This window comes from Gouania willdenowi, chromosome 5, assembly GCF_900634775.1.
Source record: "Gouania willdenowi chromosome 5, fGouWil2.1, whole genome shotgun sequence".
NCBI lineage: Eukaryota > Metazoa > Chordata > Actinopteri > Blenniiformes > Gobiesocidae > Gouania > Gouania willdenowi.
In genome coordinates, this window is record NC_041048.1 from 5,567,642 (window position 1) to 5,589,420 (window position 21,779).

General features: G+C 36.4%; 1 protein-coding gene across 2 annotated transcripts in view; it reads left to right on the forward strand.

The window, feature by feature from the left end:
- The window catches only part of chd5 (chromodomain helicase DNA binding protein 5), a 72,965-nt gene that overhangs the window by 35,275 nt on the left and 15,911 nt on the right, over positions 1-21,779 (forward strand). For both annotated transcript variants that reach the window (XM_028446013.1, XM_028446015.1), the window contains 19 exons: positions 553-759; positions 1,483-1,694; positions 2,577-2,708; positions 2,830-2,938; positions 3,906-4,097; positions 4,204-4,404; positions 5,568-5,705; positions 5,914-6,035; positions 6,677-6,850; positions 7,431-7,572; positions 7,670-7,801; positions 7,881-7,998; positions 8,234-8,358; positions 8,471-8,717; positions 9,890-10,062; positions 11,096-11,270; positions 12,868-12,954; positions 13,046-13,134; positions 14,501-14,634. In XM_028446013.1, the coding sequence (XP_028301814.1) occupies positions 553-759; positions 1,483-1,694; positions 2,577-2,708; positions 2,830-2,938; positions 3,906-4,097; positions 4,204-4,404; positions 5,568-5,705; positions 5,914-6,035; positions 6,677-6,850; positions 7,431-7,572; positions 7,670-7,801; positions 7,881-7,998; positions 8,234-8,358; positions 8,471-8,717; positions 9,890-10,062; positions 11,096-11,270; positions 12,868-12,954; positions 13,046-13,134; positions 14,501-14,634 (2,909 nt within the window). The remainder of the gene's footprint in view (positions 1-552; positions 760-1,482; positions 1,695-2,576; positions 2,709-2,829; positions 2,939-3,905; positions 4,098-4,203; positions 4,405-5,567; positions 5,706-5,913; positions 6,036-6,676; positions 6,851-7,430; positions 7,573-7,669; positions 7,802-7,880; positions 7,999-8,233; positions 8,359-8,470; positions 8,718-9,889; positions 10,063-11,095; positions 11,271-12,867; positions 12,955-13,045; positions 13,135-14,500; positions 14,635-21,779) is intronic.

Sequence of the window (21,779 nt, forward strand, 5' to 3'; positions counted from 1 at the left end):
AATATCAATAAATCCAATAAAAACTATATATATATATATATATTTTTTTTTTTTTTTAATAAGCAAAATGACGACTAGTTTAACTTAAACATAAGCATACTCTATAATTTACTTGAATGAATTATAAATTGGAACATTGGAACACCCTTAATTATTTCTTTGACTGACAGATAAATTAAACTAAATTGTTCAACACTTTTGTGAAATACTTCTATTGACAGATGATTTAATGGTTGTAATTTTCATTTTAATCAGTTTGTTTTATCTGTGTTTTTTTTTTTTTTGCTATTGGATGACGTCACACTGCCTTATGAATGAGCCACATTTGCATAAAAAAATCACAATTACAACCTTCTGTTTGATGACTTTCACAGAGTGGCATGTACAGTGGACCACCCTTTGTTTATTATGATGCATGCATTGATTATACATATTGATACAGGTTATTGCACGCTAAATAGTCATTTTTTAATATTTTGCTTGTGAGGCTAGAGGCACTAATTTGATGAAGGAATATTAGAAGTGTGTAAAAACATGTGTGTATCTTCTCAGTGTCCCCCACTGAAAGGAAAAGTGCAGAGGATTCTACACTGGATGTGGGGAGAGCCCCCGTTGCCGGCCGAACCTCTTGCAGGCCCTGATGGGAAACCGATTGATTCACTCGCCAAACCTCCAATGAAAGGTCGACCAGAGAGGGAGTTCTTTGTGAAATGGTTCGGCCTCTCTTACTGGCACTGCTCATGGGTCAGCGAGCTGCAGGTGTGATTTTATATAATTTTTTTTTTAATATAATTTTTATTTTATAAATTTTTTACATTATTTTTATTTTATTTATTTTTTTATATCTTGTTTTCATGTCATTGTCTGTTGTTTTAATTTATATTTAATTTATTTAATGTATTTTTTATTTATTGGTTTGTTAATTTTAATTAATATTATTCTATTGTACATTAAAAATATCTTTTGGCACAATTGAATGCATCTTTTTTTATGGAACAAATGCTTACTGCAGTATTTCAGCCTCAGAATCCACTGTTGGTAGTGTGTATGTATGCAAAACACTTTTACAAATTATTGCAACACTTTTACAAATGCCACAACAAATTTACAATTTTGAAAACAAATATACATAATTATATGAAAAAAAAATACAAATAGCAAAACTTTTTTTTTACAAATGTTTACTATTACAAAGGCAGATCGTAATTGTAAAAGTGTTTCCATATTTGTTGTTTAGTTTTGACCATTTTTAAAAGTGTTGCAATAATTTGTAAAGGTGTTGTGGTATTTATAAATGTATTTTGCACTTCTCAGCCATCGTAGCACGTCTCCATCACCACATACCTGACACATAATATAATTTACAAATCTTTAAATCTAATCATCCACACAGTTGTGACCGTTCACAGGTTTATTACTGTGTAGCATGTCCTTGTTTTATTGAAAGTAACATGTCACTGTGTGTGTTTTGTGCTCCTGCAGTTGGAGCTGTACCACACAGTCATGTATCGTAACTACCAGCGTAAGAACGACATGGACGAGCCCCCTCCGTACGACTATGGCTCTGGAGAGGAGGAGCTCAACAATGAGAAAAGGAAGAGTAAAGACCCTCAGTACGCCGTGATGGAGGAGCGCTTCTACCGCTACGGCATCAAACCTGAGTGGATGATCATCCACCGTGTGCTCAATCACAGGTAGCCGGCCAAACTCTCATATAACATGACACATAACGGCTTTCTAGAGCAAACTTTTTTAAAAGGTAGCCATTTTAAAGACCTGAATCTTTCTATGTGGGGACACTGTTTTTATATCAGTTACTTATTTTGATATTTTTGGGTTTTTATTTTACCAATACTAACTTTCCATGTATCACTGTGTAATTTATTTTAATATAGGCCTATATTTTGGGATTTTTTTTTTTTTTTTTAAGTAACCGCAACTGTATATTTTTCATTCATGAATTTATTAGTACAGCGTACAGTTGTAAAAACAGAGATGTGTGTACTAGACTCCAGCTTAAAAGCTAATTTTAAGATAGAATATTTTAAATTAATTCTGTCTTAAAAGCAAATTTTAACTCTAGAGTAAAAGCTACTTTTAAGATAGTTTTTTAAGCTAATTCTATCTTAAAAGCTAATTTTAAGCTATTTCTAGCATAAAAGCTAATGTTAAACTCGAGTTTTTTAAGCTAATTCTATCTTAAAAGCTAATTTTAAGCTAATTCTATCTTAAAAACTAATTCTATCTTAAAAGCTAATTTTAAGCTAATTCTAGCATAAAAGCTAATGTTAAACTAGAGTATTGTAAGCTAATTCTATCTTAAGAGCTAATTTTATGCTAATTCTATCTTAAAAGGTAATTTTAAGCTAATTCTATCTCAAAAGCTAATTTGAAGCTAATTCTATCTGAAAAGTTAATGCTAAGCTAGAGTCTTTTAAGATAATTCTAGTTTAAAAGCTAATTTCATTCTGGGCCTTTAATTCTAAAGCACCAATTTTCTGAGCTAAGATCGATGAAGGTTTGTGTAATATTTCTCCATTACAGGCCCTTAGTTGTCTTCTTCTCCTCCTTTGTAGCTTTGATAGAGACGGTGATGTTCACTACCTGATCAAATGGAGGGATTTACCCTATGATCAGAGCACCTGGGAGGTGGATGATTTTGATGTCCCAGAGTACAGCAATCACAAAGCTTTGTACTGGGACCACAGGTCAGTAGTCCACGCTTAAGCTCCTTCTAAGAGTTTCAATCTGTCTATGACTAAAAGTCTTATCTTTGATTCATTTCACATTCAATTAAAAAAATCTATTTGTTTTTAAAACTTTTTCAAGAGAGCAGATTTTAGGAGAAGATCAATGCCCCCTTGTGGTGAAAAAAGGAATGAAACTCCAAGAGAACCATCAGAAGAGGGAGGTCCCTCCTGATGCCCCCATCATAGATGTGAGTAAAGATAATCCACTGAAACACACACATTACTTTTATGAGACTTTTCTCTTTTTTTAATACAGTAAACATGGAGTAGTTGTAGCCATAATAAAGTTAAATACTGCAAAGTACTATGATTGGTTGGTAAAATGTGTTTGTGTAATAATAGAAAAAATGTTTTGTTCTTTTTTGAATATTTAAAATTTGTATTTTCATATTCATTTACAACTTTGAAAATGATTCAAACTTTACAGAGTAAAGGAAAATTGTTTTCACTTAGATTTTTGAGAAATGGAGAAAATGCTTTATGGATCATTAATATGGAAAAAAAAAATTCCCATATTGTTTAAATAATCATTCTCAACCTTGGGGTCAGGACCCCATTTGGGGCCGTTAGATACTGGGAGGGGGTTGCCAAGTGCCTTCAAGAAACTAAGAATATTTTCTGAACAATTTGAGGTCATTTTTGCTTATTTTTACCCTTTTTCTGCAACTACACCAAACCTGCCATATTTTAACCTATTTTCCCACTTTTTCTTGCCATGTTTTTGCTCCTTTTAATGCATTTTTGCCACATTACTCCCATTTCTGCCACTTCTTCATTAAATTTCAATGTCTTTTCTGCACATTTTTTCCACTTTCAAGACATTTTCAGCACTTTTAAACCCTTTCCACCACTTTTCCCACCTAATGTTGCATATGTTGACCCAATATTGTCACTTTTAACCTTGTTTATGCTTATTTTTGCCAATTTAACCACATTAACGATAAATGTTCCTACTTTTTAAATTACATCAGCCCATCCATGTGTGATCAACCACCAGCCACCTTTTGGTACAGTGGGGGTCCCCGGTCTCTGGCACCTTTATTTTGGGAATTGTGGGCTGAAAAGGTTGAGAACCACTGGTTTACATCACTGTCCATCGTTGGATACTGCTGACATTTTGTAGCTGTTGTACGATATATGTTTTCATTTCTGCAGCCGACAATCAAGTTTGAGCACCAGCCGTGGTACATCAACGCTACAGGGGGAACGCTGCACCCGTACCAACTGGAAGGTCTGAACTGGTTGAGGTTTTCCTGGGCTCAGGGCAAGGATACAATCCTGGCAGATGAAATGGGGCTGGGAAAGACAGTGCAGACCATCGTGTTTCTTTACTCTTTGTATAAGGAGGTAGGATCATTCATCACTTTTAAAATCCTCCCCATCACAAACAATAGAGGAAATGCTTGTTCCATGACTCTGTAAACAAGTGTTTTGTTCCATCGATGTGTTTCAGGGTCATTCTAAAGGACCCTTCCTAGTCAGTGCCCCCCTCTCCACCATAATCAACTGGGAGAGGGAATTTGAGATGTGGGCTCCGGATTTTTACGTGTTGACGTACACGGGAGACAAAGACAGCAGGGCAACCATCCGAGACAACGAGTTCACGTTTGAAGAAAGTGCCGTGAAGTCTGGACGTAAAGCTTTCCGGATGAAGGTACAGGACATGAACTGGTTTTAAACACTGTAATGCCTTAAAGCTGCTGGAGATGATATTTTTTATCATACAAATACACAGTGTAGGCCTCATAGATCAATAAATCGGAGATCATTTGCTTGAAATAAGATGTAAAAGTTGGAAATTGTCACTGAAAAGTTTGTTTTGATCTTCACTGTAAACACTCGGTTTATTGTGCATTGCATTGTGGGATAAGTGTTTTTACTTCATTCTTACTGTGATTTCTTGTGTTTCTCCCAAAAAACTCTGCCAAAGTGACTTCCCAAAGCATTTCTGGTGTTTCCACTGAATGTTGTGGCTAATCAATGACCTATGTTTATTTTGGGGTTTACATGAAAAGATTGGAATCTGACCAAAATAGTAGTTATAGTAACTGCTCCGTAAAGTATCTGCAGCGTAATCTGCTGCTCGCCAATCCCCACCGCCTCCGTCTGTGATGTGTAACTGTTGCAGCACCGACTGGAGATCTCACTATATCACACATATATATATATATGTGATATAGTGAGTTGTAATCAATACAAAGAGAAGCACAAAATCCATACAAACAGTTAATTGTGTGTCTGCGCACTACTTCATGTCCCACACAAGATTATCGTTGCTGAATTTATGCGACTTTGCTTTGGCTAAAATAAAAGTTCTGCGTATCTGCTGCGGAGGGCTCCGGACTGATAGAGTGGTTACGCAGCAGTGATCGACCACATAACCAATGTGGTTACGCAGCAGATACAGAGCAGTTACGTATCCAGTGGACATTGGGGGTGAGGTGATATTACTGAATTAACTAGAACAAAAATGTTATCAAGTGAATCACTGTCCTCCGTGTCTGGCAAAGAAACACAAGAAATTACAGTAAGAATGAAGTAACAACACTTCCATGCATCCATCTACAGGACTCCTCATCCCACAATGCAATGCAATAAACACACTGTGTAAATTATTGTCTCCAGCAGGTTTAAATGAGTTTAAACCTGCACAAATTGGATGGTTTATAGTTGATGAGAGGAAACAAACTGATTATGGAATATGTGTGATATGTTACAAACTAGAATGTATGTTGTCACAGTATTGATAAATCAGACTGGTAAATACTTTGAAGCCAACACTATGATAACGTGTGTTTGCACTTCTATTCCTTCCAGAAAGACACGCCCATCAAGTTCCACGTTCTTCTCACCTCCTATGAGCTGATCACCATAGACCAAGCTATTCTGGGCTCCATCACATGGGCATGTCTGGTGGTGGATGAGGCTCATAGACTGAAAAACAACCAATCAAAGGTAGAAATGATGAAGCCTGAATATATAGAGAAATACCACAGCTCTGTGACTATAGGAAATATTAATCCAAAATATGTATATATTTTTTTAATTCCCTGGTCATTTTTAGAAGCTGGAATAATTAAAATCTATAGTAGTTTGACTTGATAAAGCACAATAAAAATATGCGTTGTCGTTTTCTTTTTTTTCTTTTTTTTGCTTTGTCCAGTTTTTCAGAATCCTCAATGGGTACAAGATTTACTACAAGCTGCTGCTGACTGGGACTCCGCTTCAGAATAACCTGGAGGAGCTTTTCCACCTGCTCAACTTTCTCACCCCTGATCGATTCAAGTAGGTGTCTTAAAGTAGGGCTGGGAGATATATCAAAATTCAAGATATATTAAGATTTCTATTGTGCAGATATAAAAAATTATAATACTGCCTATATCAATAATACAGCTTATTTTGGATCAAAATACTTGTTTTTAGGAGTGGCTGCTTTCACTACTTCTCAGAATAGCATAAAAAGCACAGTTAGATGGATTTGTGAGAGCTTCTTAACCCAGACCTTCCCCTAAACAAGCTGCCACACTACAGAACTCACTTACGCGTACTAGCAGCTGGATTGGGGTTAAGGGACTTGCTCAACATCTCACAGTGATGGCCCGGGTGAGATTCGAACTGATGACCCTCCAATTACAAGCCCACTTCCTTACTCAAGTACTAGTAAACCAACATTGAGTACATGTAATCCTAATCTGAGCACTAATGGATCCTAACTATGGTTGATAACACTGATATTTATTTTATTTTCAAATGTCTTTTCATACATTATGGATGGTTTTGTGACCATCCTTTTCTTTGTGTGAACAGTATGTCAGGGTTTTGATTCTGCTTTGTGGGTCAAACTGACGACATGAAGATTTAACAGATGGATAACATAAGTCCACAAGCAAATGGACTAAAAGGTTTTTTTTTTTTTTTTTGTGCAGTAACCTGGAGGGTTTCTTAGAGGAGTTTGCTGACATATCTAAAGAGGACCAAATCAAAAAGCTCCACGACCTGCTTGGACCACACATGCTGCGGAGACTGAAAGCTGACGTCTTTAAGAACATGCCTGCAAAGACAGAGCTGATAGTCAGAGTGGAGCTCAGCCCCATGCAGAAGTACGACTAGTCGTAGTGGAATTATCATCATTTTGACTAATCACACTGATTGTTTCACCTGTTTGCTGTCTTTTTGTGTGTATTTGTTACTTTGTGTTTTTCGGAATCATTTCTTTATACTTTTCTTGTTGCTTTTTTATAGTTTTATTGAATTTTTGTTGTATGTTTTTTCATTATTTTAAGTATTATTGTTGTTGTCTTGTGTATTTTGCATTCATTTTGTGTTTTTGGAATCGTCTATTTTTGTTGCCATTTTTTTTGTTTTTGGAGTGATTGTGTGTATTTTTTTTTTGTATCATTTTTATTGTAATTTTAGGTATTGTTGTTGCCCTTTTGTGCATTTTTCTGTAATGTATGATTTTTGGAGTCATCATCTGTTTTTGTTGTCTTTTTGTGTATAGTCCTGTATTTTGTGGCATTTGTGGAGTAATTTAGTGGCTGCACAAATTCAGAATCGAGGTCCACCATAAGCAGTCGCCCATGTCTGCTCCAGAATAAATCTTCAGCAGAAGCAGACAGTGTGGTTGATGATTCCTCTTCCATCATCGATTCATGCTCACTTTCTGTCGTTTACCAACAGGAAATATTACAAGTTCATCTTGACACGAAACTTCGAGGCTCTGAACTCCAAGGGCGGAGGAAACCAAGTGTCTCTGCTGAACATCATGATGGATCTGAAGAAGTGCTGCAACCATCCTTACCTGTTCCCTGTCGCGGCTGGGGTGAGAACATCCCCTGTTGCTTTAATACACACTTAAGACAATAACATGACGTGCACACAGACATCACAGTGTTTTCTATTGTGTTTTTGTTCTGAAGGAGGCTCCTGTTTTACCTAACGGTTCTTATGATGGAAACATGCTCGTCAAGTCTTCAGGAAAACTAACGTTGCTTCAGAAAATGCTGAAGAAGCTCAAAGACGAAGGACACAGAGTTCTTATTTTCTCACAGGTGTGAACAGTTACTGGATCTCAGGGCAGTTATTGATATTTTCAAGGATTGTTTTCATTAAAATTTCCTCTTTTTACAGATGACAAAGATGCTGGATTTGTTGGAGGATTTTCTGGAGTTTGAAGGGTATAAGTATGAGCGTATTGATGGAGGGATTACTGGAGGCCTCAGACAGGAAGCCATTGATCGCTTTAATGGTGAGGGATTTCACTTTGAGTCAGGGGGGAAATTAGAAATCAGATCAAACTCTTTTGATTTATTTCATTACATAAATTATTCAGTACGTTATGACCTTTAAAATGTATGAAAATGGTTTATAAATTAAAGATTTTTGCCTCATCTTTGCCTTTTCATATGACAATAATTTCCACCTATCATCTGATGCTTTGTGTTCCTAATTTCCTCTCTCTTCTGCTGTGTTTTGTGCCACAGCTCCAGGTGCACAGCAGTTCTGTTTCTTACTTTCAACCCGAGCCGGAGGTCTGGGCATCAACCTGGCGAGTGCAGACACCGTCGTCATCTACGACTCGGACTGGAATCCTCACAATGACATCCAGGCACTGATATCTCAAAGATACACTTTGTTTTTTTTTAGTTTTTTAGTCTTTTTAAAGCTCTGTTGTTGCTAATTGGATTTCCTTTTTCTCTGTGTATTGTCTTTTCCTGCAGGCTTTCAGTCGAGCACACCGTATTGGCCAAAATAGGAAGGTGATGATTTATCGTTTTGTGACCCGCGGCTCAGTGGAGGAGCGAATCACCCAAGTGGCGAAGAGAAAAATGATGTTGACCCACCTGGTGGTGCGACCTGGCCTCGGCTCTAAAACTGGATCTATGTCCAAACAAGAGCTAGATGATATTCTCAAGTTTGGCACAGAGGAGCTTTTCAAAAATGAAATGGAGGCAGCAAGGACCATGGGTAATGATTTTTAATCAGTCTTAATATTTCAAAACTTACGGCACTGCGGGGAGGTTTTACCAAGCTTTTAGACATGTAATACAGGGCTGTCAAACTCATTTATGTTCAGGGGCCAAATACGGAGCAGTTTGATCTCACGTGGGCTACAGAGTTTGGGTCAGAAAAAGAGCAATTTTAACATTATTATGCCCTAGTCTGTACTTCCACATATAACTGATAAATATTATGTAATGCACTAACAATATTCAAGTAATAAATCAGTCCCTGCAGGATCGTCCCTTCAAAATGTTTAGATTTTGTGATGTATTTCTATGCAATTTAGAATAATTTTGTCGGATTGTTTGTGAAAAATTGCAGAATTTTAGAAAATTTGAGAGTTAATTTGTAAATTTGTGATATAAAAAAATAGCAAACCTTTGCAAATATTGTGGCATTTCACTGAATCTATGAGACACATAAATTTGGGTGGCCCCCAAAATTACTCCTCTAAATGGCTCTAACAAGATACAAACCAAAGACAAAAACAAACAAAATGAGAGAAAAACACACAAAATGACAACAAAAACACACAAAGTGACTCAAAACATACCCCAAAATCAATCCAAAAACACAAAATTACAACAAAAATACACAATGTTACTAAGGGGGAAAAAAACACTGTACAAAATGACGAAAATTGCACAAAAGGACATGAAATTTTTTGTCTAAGAATAGACAAACATTACAGAAAAACACACAAAATTACAACAAAAATGACTCCAAAAACTAAAAACAACAACAAAAAACACACAAACTGGTTTGCAAACTACACAACACGACTACAAATACACTGCACACAAACCGTTTGACATTTTCTGTATTAATGCTCAATTTTTCTTTATCCAAACACATTTTTGTGGCTCCCGCTGTGATGGAAGTTGCTTATCTCTGCTCTAAAGGACCCTGTGTGTGACACGTGATCTAATAAATGTTTCAGTGAAACTTTAATCAAGCATATTGATTGTTTTCAACTGATTCAGTTCCATAATTGAAAGTATGATGGATTATTCTAATCAAGAAGAATTAAAGCTGTTTCAAACATCTCCATTAAGTGGTTTTATTAGAATTACCCCATTTTTAATTAGCTCTCGAGGGCCCCACTTAGCTTTTAAATCAGGGATCTCCATCAACAGGTGATAACAAGGACGGCGAGGAGGGCAACGTAATCCACTACGACGACGATGCCATCTCTAAGCTGTTGGACCGGAGCCAGGACGCCACTGAAGACACGGAGATTCAGAATATGAACGAGTACCTAAGCTCTTTCAAAGTGGCTCAGTATGTGGTGAAAGAGGAAGATGAAGAGGTGAGATATCACCTGTAGCCTGGAATATTAACGAATACAGACTAAATATGGAACTGTCACATCATTTATCATTTTAAGAACGGGGCTCTGCTTTATATTAGTGATTCTTTTTTTTCCCCCGCTGTGACTGATTTTTGATGCTAACTATTGTAGCACATCCTGATATGATGTTGACTTTAGACATTGTTCAAAGCGTCATCATTTGTAGAGAAAGAGTTAATGACAAAATCTAGTTTATATATATATATATTTATTTATTTATTTATTTTATTTTTTTGCTTATTTTGTATCAAAATAGTGGCTGCTTTTGCTATTTCTCAGAAAAGCAGAGTGAGATGGATTTCTGATTGCTTCCTAACCTAGAACTTCCCCTAAACAAGCCACACTATAGAACTCACTCACACGTGCTGTCACTTACAGGAGAAAAAGACTAAAGCCACACATATACTAGCTGTTTGCTAGTAAATATGCCTGTGTAGCATTTTGCATCAGCAAATTAAACCCAGAATTGTCTTTCTGGTAAAACTTGTTTTTTGACTATTGTCATGTTGTAACCAACTTCAATATGTTCATATCACCACCTACTGTACATGTTTTTTTCATTACTTTCAACGTCCGAGGTCACATTCAGCCATTAAAATTATCAAGATTTTGAGAAAAAAATATTGAGATAAGAGTTTCTGTCCGTATCGGCCAGCCCTAACACTACATGAAATGCAATCCTTTTGCGACAGCTATGCATGTTTTATTTTTGCAAAGATAAAATAATACATTTATTACATTGCTTAGTTGTGACCATCACCAGTAAGGCTAAACTTTATTAGAGGAGTGAGAGGGGGAAGAACAAGGGAAGGAGAGTTAGGGAGGGAATTAAAAGGAAGGGTGAGAAAAAAGCCATTTCGGTTGTGATGAAAGTATAATGGGATGGTACATTTGTGCACAATAGTGATATTTTATCATGTAAATTTACATTAACAAAATGTTACTCAAAGTGAAAGAGTTGCTAATTGCTCATGTCATTCTGTGTGTGCAGGAGGAGGTGGAGAGAGAGATCATTAAACAGGAGGAGAACGTGGACCCCGACTACTGGGAGAAGCTCCTCCGTCATCACTATGAGCAGCAGCAGGAGGATCTGGCCCGAAACCTGGGCAAAGGCAAACGTATACGGAAGCAGGTCAACTACAACGACACTACGCAGGAAGACCAAGGTAGGACGCGCCAGATGTTTTTACATATTTATGAAAAGAATAATAGTTGTCATTTTTACTTTCTCCTGAGTCTCCTCCATGAGTTTGAAACATGTGCTTTAAAGCATCAAAATTCGGCCCACGAGAAAAAAAAAAACAACATAAAAAACATGTGACATTTTGTAACAAATCAATTACTTTATTTGTAGATATTTCGGCCTCTACAAATACAAAAAATCAATTAAAATTCAAACCAGGGCACAATAATGTAGAATTTGCCCTATTTCAAACCTAAAATCTGTGTCCCACTTAAGCTCAAACTACTTTTTGTTTGGTCCCTGATCTAAAAGATTCTCAAACTGTGGATCCAGGACCTTACTGGGGAGAAAAACATTCATAATCCTCGTCCACATCAAATAAAACACAATTTACTGCCATTTGTTTCCCTAAATGCTACAGGAATCTTATATTATTTGAACGTTATAACTTAAATATATAAAATCTTTATATTATAAATTAACTTAAAGAGTACCTTGACCTTTACTAGTCTTGTGAATAACATATAATATGTTTATTGTATTACCAATAAACAAGATTTGTGCAAATCATAGGGGTGTGCATTGCCACGAATCTGTCGATACGATACAATATTTCCCAATATTAAAGAACACGCGCAATATCAATTACAAATTTCACTTTTACATGTACAAAATGGTATAAAATACACTTTATTTAATTTTCTTTGAACTTGCGAGAAGAAGTAAATGGTAACTAACTGTAATTCATGTTATAATATAAAAAAAACAAATTGTATGTTTATCAAACTGTCAAAAAAGTTTTTGATTTTGTTTAGTTCCTAAAAAGTAAATACATACATCTATAAAAGTGTGTTTTATGAAAATAAAATGAAATCAACTTCCAGCTAAAATGCATTGATTTTTTTTCTTTTTTTTTGTTAAAAAAAGAAAACATAATTCAAAAAATTGATTTGGACATTTTTTTGGATCAATGTGATAATCGTGCGGTGAAATATCACAATATATCGTTGAATTGATTTTTTTTCTTACACCCTTAGCAGATTAGCAGCCATCGCACCTCAAAGTGATACAGCAGTGCGTTATATCCAGTATTTATAATCTGTACATGATGTAAAGTATGTTTGTTATAATGCTGCATTGGCCCCTATATGTAGTTGTGCACTTTTGTAATGATACAACATGAAATTAGTAAAAAAAAAAAAATCATGAACTATTAAGCTCCAGCTAATCCTCGGACCACAGTTTGAGAACCACTGCCTTAGAGCACAAACATATTTTTATGTTGTTTTTCAGATTTGCAAACTTTTAAATCTCTCCCTGAGGCTGTGTTCTGTTGCCAAACTGTGAATTTCCTGCTTCTTTATAGACTTAGAGCTATAGATTTGTAATCTGTTTTTGTTTTTTGTTTTTTTATTGTACATCTCTGCTGTACTTGGCAACACTCCCTGAGGAGAGGGTAATATTTAATAAAATATGAATATACCCAATGCTCAACCTTGTAAATCTCTAGTAATCAGCAGTGCTATGGCGCCCTCTGGTGGCCACGCAATGTACGGTTTCTCTTTGATGTGTGGGCTCAGAGTGGCAGGATGATGTTTCAGACAATCAGTCGGAGTACTCGGTGGGATCAGAGGACGAGGATGAAGATTTTGAAGAGCGACCTGAAGGTAGGCGTTTTTATTAAGCTTTATTAAACTTTAATAGGTAAGGTGTGTAAAATATAAAGCAGTAAAACTAAACTAACATGTTTGGTTTCAGGAGGACGCAGACATTCTCGTCGGCAGCTCAAGAACGAGAAAGACAAACCTCTACCTCCGTTATTGGCCCGTGTTGGAGGCAGCATCGAGGTGTGTACTTTAAAATCATCTCCATTATTCATTCTTTTTGTTTCATCTGTTACATGAGACAGGGGCACCTGGAGCCTGATGTACAAAATGACTGAAAAATACACAAAACAAAAGACATACGATAAAAAATACAAAGAATTACAACATTGCAGGAAAATACAGTAAAAGACTAGAAAAACACAGAAAACGCTCCAAAAACACACAAAACTACGACAAAAACGAACAAAATGACAGAAGTAATACACAAAATGACTCGACATAATACTAAACGACAACAAAGATACACAAAATGACTCAAAATAACATACAAAATTACAGAAAATGACAACAAAGGTAGACAACAAGACAAGAAAAACATAAAAAAATGACTCAGCAAATTCACAGTACTTACAAACAAGCAAAACAACAACAGAAATACTCAAAAATTACAACAAAAAATGCAAAATGACAACACAAATATACAAAATGCCTCATAACGAGCATGATAACCAGAAAGATACACAGAATGACAGAAAAATACACAAAATTACTATAAAAACTAAAAACTACTAAAAACTTGTTCTTTCCTGTGTTTACATTCAGAATGGTCATTATTCTAAATGTTGACATGAATATTAATAATGTGGCCCTTTGATCAAACAAACACATTTTTTTTACAGCAATCTAGTATTAATGCCTTTGCTATAGGGCTGGGTGATTTTGCCCTAAAAAAAATTTCCGATTTTTTAAAGAAAAATTTGAGTTTCAATTTGATTTTTTTTTTCAATGCACTTAAAAATGACTGCAAACATCAGATATATTGTCAAAAGTGCAACTTTACTGCTGTGATTGTCCTCAAGAGTTAAAATGCATAATTCAGCTATTTCATGCTTTAACCAGGTTTAAGCAAAAGTGCAACAGCAACTTCACAGTAGCTTAAATTTTCTGATTAAGAAATCAGATAACTGCATATTTTATAACATATAACATTACAATTAAAAAAATAATAAACTTTTTCCTTGGTGTCTCAGTATAGTGTGAATAAAGACTTAAATGTGCCTGTGGCACACGTATAGCCTACTCAAAGGGTAAACACATGTAAACAAAGAGGAGGGCTGGCTCACATCGCTACGGTAACCCACAAGGACGGAATGCAAAAAAGTCAGAAAAAACTGTGGTGGGGAAAAAAAATAATAATATTTTTTTTTAAATTAAAAACAAAGAAAAGAAGAAAAAAAACTTGAATTTGCAAAATAAAATTTGTTCCTCCAGTTTCTTCTGACAGTCTAAAACATTCATGTTGACTGGAGTCTGTCTGCCATAAAATGCGAAAAGTCGACAAAGGAATGTTGATCTCCACTATCTATTGATCTGATATACAATTCAGGTTCTGGGGTTCAACGCTCGCCAGAGGAAAGCTTTCCTCAATGCGATCATGCGCTGGGGAATGCCTCCACAGGACGCCTTCAACTCTCATTGGCTGGTCCGGGACCTGAGAGGGAAGAGTGAGCGGGAGTTCAGGTATCGCCCCAGAATGCTTCTCTTTCATTTTATTTCAGGAGGAGTGGGTCATTATGTGGAGGCAGTTCAGGGCGACTCATTAACTTTTCACAGACTGTTTGTTAGCCTGAGGCGAGAAACTCCCCACAGCAGCTCATCACGTTAGCAAAGGTTAGCTTCTGTGCTTTCTGGGTTCATTTTTACACACATGGACATGACATTAATATTCACACTAAAGTAGCCTTGAGCTACGTTTGGCATTTCAAAAAAAAAAAAAAAAGCACATGACCTCAACTAGGACTATATTACTTTGAAACTCAGTACAGATATGAAGCCTTTAACTCTTAATTTAGTCCACTATAAAATTATATCATATATAATCATACTAATACAATTAAATGATAAATTTACACCCTCGGAGTTAAAACAACAATCACAATTTGGCTCTTTATTTTCCTGCACAGAACACACTGAATATGATCCCAATTTAAAGGATTAGAAAGAAATTAGTTACTGGTTTCTCCATAATTTAACTTCTAACGGTAGTAATGTGTTTTTTTTATAAAAACATTAAAAAAAGAAATGCATTTAAAATATCAAGATAAAATAAAAGGGAGGCTATAATTTTTCATTGCAGTGTTTCCTTTTTTGTTGTTTTGTTTTTTAATATATATAAATCAATGACTTATAAGGCTTTTCACTGCATGATATTTCATAAAATGGGCATCATCGGTTCAGCCGTGCATTATTATTATGATAAAAATAATTATAGAAATATTTAGAATTCTTATACAGGACTATAATTTAACTAAAATAGGGCAGAAAATAAATGTGAATAGATTTGGAGTCATTTTAAAGATTTTTTCTATACAGCAGCCCTTTTGACACTTTGAATTAAGTTAGTAATTAATATTGAAAAAATAAATTAAAGTTAGCGTATATATACTAAGTTACAATATATTTGGAATCATTATATGCATTCAAACCTTTTTTTAAATTAAAGAAATGCAGCTGTACAGAATATTGAGGTGTCACATCATTGAACCATATATAAATCCAAAATGACATATTTTTAATGATGATGTTTTTACTGCTCTACTGACTTTCATTTGAGTAGATCAAATTGTCAACTTTATTTTGTTAAACTATTAGCTGTTTGATACATACAGCACATATATCAATATTTAATATAATTTGTTTGTTATTTTCATGGCATTTTTAAACCAATCCACAAGAAAAGCTGATCTCATTAACATACACACACACACACATACAGGTGTGCTCCGCATGTAAACTTTCTTAACAATGTTCTCGAGCTCCAAAAAACAAAAAATGCACCATACAAACCTTTCTGATAAGCTATTAATGATAAACAGGGCCGACCTTCCCAACAGGCAACACAGGCGGCCGCCTAGGGCGCCGAATTGTACCCCCCCAATTTTAATTTAAAAAGGTATAATAAACGTGAAACACACCCTTTACAGTCACTGTACATGTTTTCTCTTAATTGAATAATAATATTAAAAATCTGTAACTATACCTACTAATCTCTTGCCCATATTTATATTTATTTTATTTTAATTCTTGTTCTATTCTATATAATTCTGTTTGTGTTGTTTGTACATTGTGTTCTTTGGTTTTAATATTTTTGTTACTAAGTAGAAACTTCCTTGTACTGAAACTTTTATATTTTATTTTAACTTTAGATTGCACTGTTTTGCATTGCTTTTGGATTTTGCACCATTTTTGTTATTGTTCCCTCAAGACATTTGCACTATACCTGTAGGTGTTGTATTATTCTAAATTTTGAAATAGGTCGTATTTTTTTTTTTTAATGACTTGTGTCGCAGAATTGCATTGTTTTGTCGTGATTATTATTAAGTAATAGTTTTTAGATTACAGTCAGTGACCGTATTCATTTATTTGTGGTTTGATTACTACATTTTACAGGGCATTTGTTTATGTCGCAGATACTCAGTATCTGCGACACAACACATAACACACAGAAAACACCTTGGAGGAGGACTGAGATAATGCAGAATTTGAAATCTGACTGTAGAAGAGCTGAGCGTAAATGGAGATCAACAAAACTCCAAATTCATCTAGAACTGTACAGCAGCAATACTTTTCTGAAATTATTGCCAAGAATGTCAACAACTCTCGCACGTGTAATTGAAAAGCTCACAACCCCCCAGATCAGATAGCCCCTGAATTACTGTCAGCTGCAAAATGCAATGAATTTGCTGTATATTTCAATGAAAAAATACAATCAATAAGGTCAAACATCAGAACAAACAAGCAAAATCACAAAAAGCTTGAACAGCTTCAATCACTGAGGGATGAGTCAACTACAGTTTCCCTCCCATTGCTATCAGGATAGCTGTGTTCATCGCCATGACAACTGTTGTGATGGTGATGAATATTATTTTATGGAGACGGTGTCAGTCCCCCGACCCATATTTCACAATGATTTTAACATAAAATCAAATAAAAGAGCTATCAATTATAAAAATCTGAAAAAAATTAAAATCTCAAATCTAGAAACACCAAAACATAAAACCATTAGATGTGCTCTATTAAATATTAGATCACTGAGATCCAAATCTCTACTAGTAAATGACCTTATCTCAGAAAATAACTTTGATTTATTCTGTTTAACTGAAACATGGCTGTATCAAGATGAATATGTTAGTTTAAATGAAGCCACTCCTCCCAGTCATTTAAATACTCATATGCCACAAGACATAGGCCGTGGAGGTGGTGTAGCAGCTATTTATCATTCCTCTCTCCTAATCTATCCTAAACCAAAGGCCAGTTACACTTCCTTTGAAAGCCTGGTTCTAAATTTATCTCATACCAAATCAAAAACCTGCCAGCCAGTCTTATTTGCGATAATTTACCGTCCTCCAGGCCCTTATTCTGAATTTCTGTCAGAATTCTCTGAGTTTATATCAAACTTAGTCCTCAGTTCTGATAAAATACTGATAGTAGGAGATTTTAATATCCATGTGGACAAAGATAGTGATAGCCTGAGCTCAGCCTTTATGTCCCTAATAGACTCAGTTGGCTTTTTTCAAACTATTAATGAAGCTACTCATCGTTTAAATCATACTCTTGATCTTGTTCTAACATATGGCCTTGATATTAATGAACTAAAAGTCTACCCTGAAAATCCTCTGCTATCAGATCACTTTTTAATATCTTTTAACATTATCCTAGAGGATCTCGCACTGTGCAATAAAATAGTTACAAGTAGAAATCTATCCAACAGTGCTGTGGCTAAATTTAAAGAGGCCATTCCTGCTGCCTTACACTCAGTGCACCATCCAATAAATAACTATGACATTAATTATAACCCCTCTCAACTGGATCTGCTTGTCGATAGCTCTGCTAGTCTACTAAAATCCACCTTGGACTCAATTGCCCCATTGAGGGAAAAAACTATTAAACGTCAGAGGAAAGCTCCGTGGTTTAGCTCTGAAACTCACACACTCAAACAGACAACCCGTAAATTAGAGAGAATGTGGCGCTCCAATAAAACAGAGGAGTCACGAATACTTTGGCAAGAAAGCCATAGTAAATACATGACAGCCTTACGACATAGTCGATCGACATACTACTCCTCACTAATTGAAGAAAATAAAAATAATCCGAGGTACCTTTTCAGCACTGTAGCCAGGCTAACACAAAGTCAGAGCTCTATTGAGCCCATGATTCCTCTAGCCCTCAGCTGTGAGGACTTTATGACATTTTTTAACCATAAAATTCACAAGATTAGAGATAAAATTAGCCACTCCCTGCCTTCACCTGGGCCTGCTGTACCATTAAATGTAAATAGGCCTAACCTAAACTGTTTCACACATATAGGACTTCAGGAACTTAACTCTATTATTTCATCCTCCAAACCATCGACCTGCCTTTCAGATCCGATCCCAACTAAGCTGTTTAAAGAAGTTTTTCCCCTAGTCTGCCCATCTTTGTTGGAGACAATAAATATATCCCTATCAATAGGCTACGTGCCACAGTCCTTTAAAGTAGCTGTAATCAAACCCCTTCTCAAAAAACCTACTCTTGATTCCAGCACTTAAGCAAACTACAGGCCTATATCTAATCTTCCTTTTATTTCAAAGATTCTTGAGAAAGTTGTGGCAGCTCAGCTCTGTGAATTTCTTCAAAACAACAGCCTGTTCGAGGACTTCCAGTCAGGTTTTAGAGCTCAACACAGCACAGAGACTGCTTTAGTTAAAGTAACTAATGATCTACTCTGGGCTTCAGATGAAGGACGACTCTCAGTGCTGGTTTTATTAGATCTTAGTGCAGCTTTTGACACTATAGATCACTATATTCTACTAGAGAGATTAGAGAAATTACTTGGAATCACAGGGACTGCCCTAAACTGGTTTAAGTCCTACCTATCTGATAGGTACCAGTTTGTACACGTGAATAATAAGTCTTCTGTGTACACTAAAGTAAGCTACGGGGTTCCTCAGGGCTCTGTGCTAGGTCCAATCCTCTTCTGTATCTATATGATCCCCCTTGGTAATGTTATGAGAAAATACTCTGTTAACTTCCACTGCTATGCTGATGATACCCAACTGTATGTATCAATGAAGCCAGGTGAGACAAATCAGCTATCTAAACTTGAGGCCTGTCTAAAGGACATTAGGGCCTGGATGGACCAAAATTTTCTTCTTCTCAACTCAGACAAGACTGAGGTCATTGTACTGGGCCCGCGACACCTTAGAGAAACCTATGCTAGCCTAACTGCCCTAGATGGCATTACTCTGGCACAAAGCACAACTGTTAGAAACCTTGGGGTTCTATTTGATCAGGATTTATCCTTCAACTCTCACATAAAACAAACTTCAAGAACTGCCTTCTTTCATCTCTGTAACATTGCTAAAATCAGATCTATCCTGTCTCAGGGCGACGCCGAAAAACTAGTCCATGCTTTTGTTACCTCTAGACTGGATTATTGTAACTCTCTTTTAGCAGGCTGCCCGAGCAAGTCGCTTAAGACACTTCAGCTGGTTCAAAATGCTGCAGCACGTGTACTGACTAAAACTAGGAGAAGAGATCACATTACTCCTGTATTAGCCTCTCTGCATTGGCTTCCCATAAAATATAGAATAGAATTCAAGATTCTTCTTCTCACTTATAAAGCCCTAAATGGACAGGCACCAGTCTATCTCAAGGAGCTTGTAGTGCCATACAATCCCCCCAGAACACTACGCTCTCAAAATGCTGGACTACTCGTTGTTCCATTCGTCTCTAAAAGTAGTATAGGAGGAAGAGCTTTCAGTTATCAGGCCCCACTTCTCTGGAACCATCTACCAACCACGGTTCGGGGGGCAGACACCCTCTCTACCTTTAAGGTTAGGCTCAAAACATTCCTCTTTGATAAAGCTTTTAGTTAGGAACCAGCTCATAGCTCATAATTAAGATGCAATAGGCATAGACTGCCGGGGGGGGGGGTCTGGCATGCTCGGTTGGAGAGAGGTTGGAGAGGGCGTTAAGAGAGAGGTCATTTAGGTTAGAGAGGGACCGGAGAGGGTCCCATTCCTCTTTCAAACACTCCCTCTATGTCTGCTTACTCCCTTGTGTGTTTGCTCCTGTACTCCTTCTGGCTTTTGTCTTGCAGGTCCGTGGGATCCTCAGTGTGGAGTTACAGAGACTCAGCGGCTCTGTCTCCACCCTTTTCTCTGTACACACCCAACACAGCATAACGTGGATGGCTGTTCATCATAGGAATGGGATCCACACAAGGTTCCTGCTGCTTAACAGAAGGTTTTCCTTGCCTCCATGATGAATTCATGTTGGGTGTGGGATACATATGTATGTGTATATACGTATATATGCATATGTGTGTATCCATAAAATGAAGAGTCCGTCCTTAAGACTGCTCTACTGTAAAGTGCCTTGAGATACCATTGGATATGATTTGGTGCTATACAAATAAAGATTGATTGATTGATTGATACAATGTTAGAGTCAAAAACAATAGAGGAGACTGTTCAGCAGCTGAATCCATCAACGTGTTGCCTTGACACAATACCCTCAAACTTGTTTAAAACTGTTGTAAAGTCAATTGTCACTGATTTGTGTCAGATAATTAACTGCTCATTCCAATCAGGCACTGTACCAAAATCCCTGAAAGTAGCTGCTGTGAAACCTCTGTTAAAAAAGAGAACACTGGATGCCTCTATACTGGCTAACTAGAGACCAATCAGCAACCTTCCATTCATGGCCAAGATCATTGAGAAGGTGGTCTTCAACCAACTGAGTCAATTCTTAGCATTCGACAAAATATTTGATAAATTTCCGTCAGGTTTTCGTTCTCATCACAGCACTGAAACTGCTCTTATCAAAGTGATCAATGACATAAGGTTGAACACTGATTCAGGAAAAGTATCTGTTCTCATTCTGTTGGATCTAAGTGCTGCATTTGACACTGTAGATCATACAATTTTGTTGCACAGATTGCAAACATGGGTTGGACTAAATGGAAAAGTAATGTAATGGTTTAAGTCATACTTGGAGGAGTGAAGCTATTTTGTAAGCATTGGAAACTTTGAATCTGACAGATTACCAATGTCCTGTGGGGTTCCTCAGGGCTCTGTTCTTGGACCTCTTCTGTTTAGCCTTTATATGCTTCCTTTAGGACAAATTTTACAGAACTGTAAGGTTGATTATCAGAGCTACGCAGATGACACACAACTATATCTATCACTGAACCCAGATGACTATGGTCCCATTGAGGTGTTGTGTGACTGTTTAGAAAAAGTAAACTGCTGGATGAGTGAAAACTTCCTTCAACTAAACCATGACAAGATGGAAGTGATTGTCTTTGGTAACAAGGAAAAGAGGACAGATGTCAGCAATTATCTTGAGTCTCGATCTTTAAAAGCTAAAGACCAATTCAAAAACCTTGGTGTTCTGATTGACTCAGATCTTACATTCAGCAGTCAGATCAAATCTATCACAAAAACAGCTTCTACCACCTAAAGAACATCTCCAGAGTGAAAGGTTTAATGGCTCAGAAAGATCAGGAGAAACTGGTCCATGCTTTCATATCCAGCAGACTGGACTATTGTAATGGTCTTCTGACAGGAATCCCCCAAAAGAGCATCAAACAGCTACAGCTGGTTCAGAACGCTGCAGCTCGG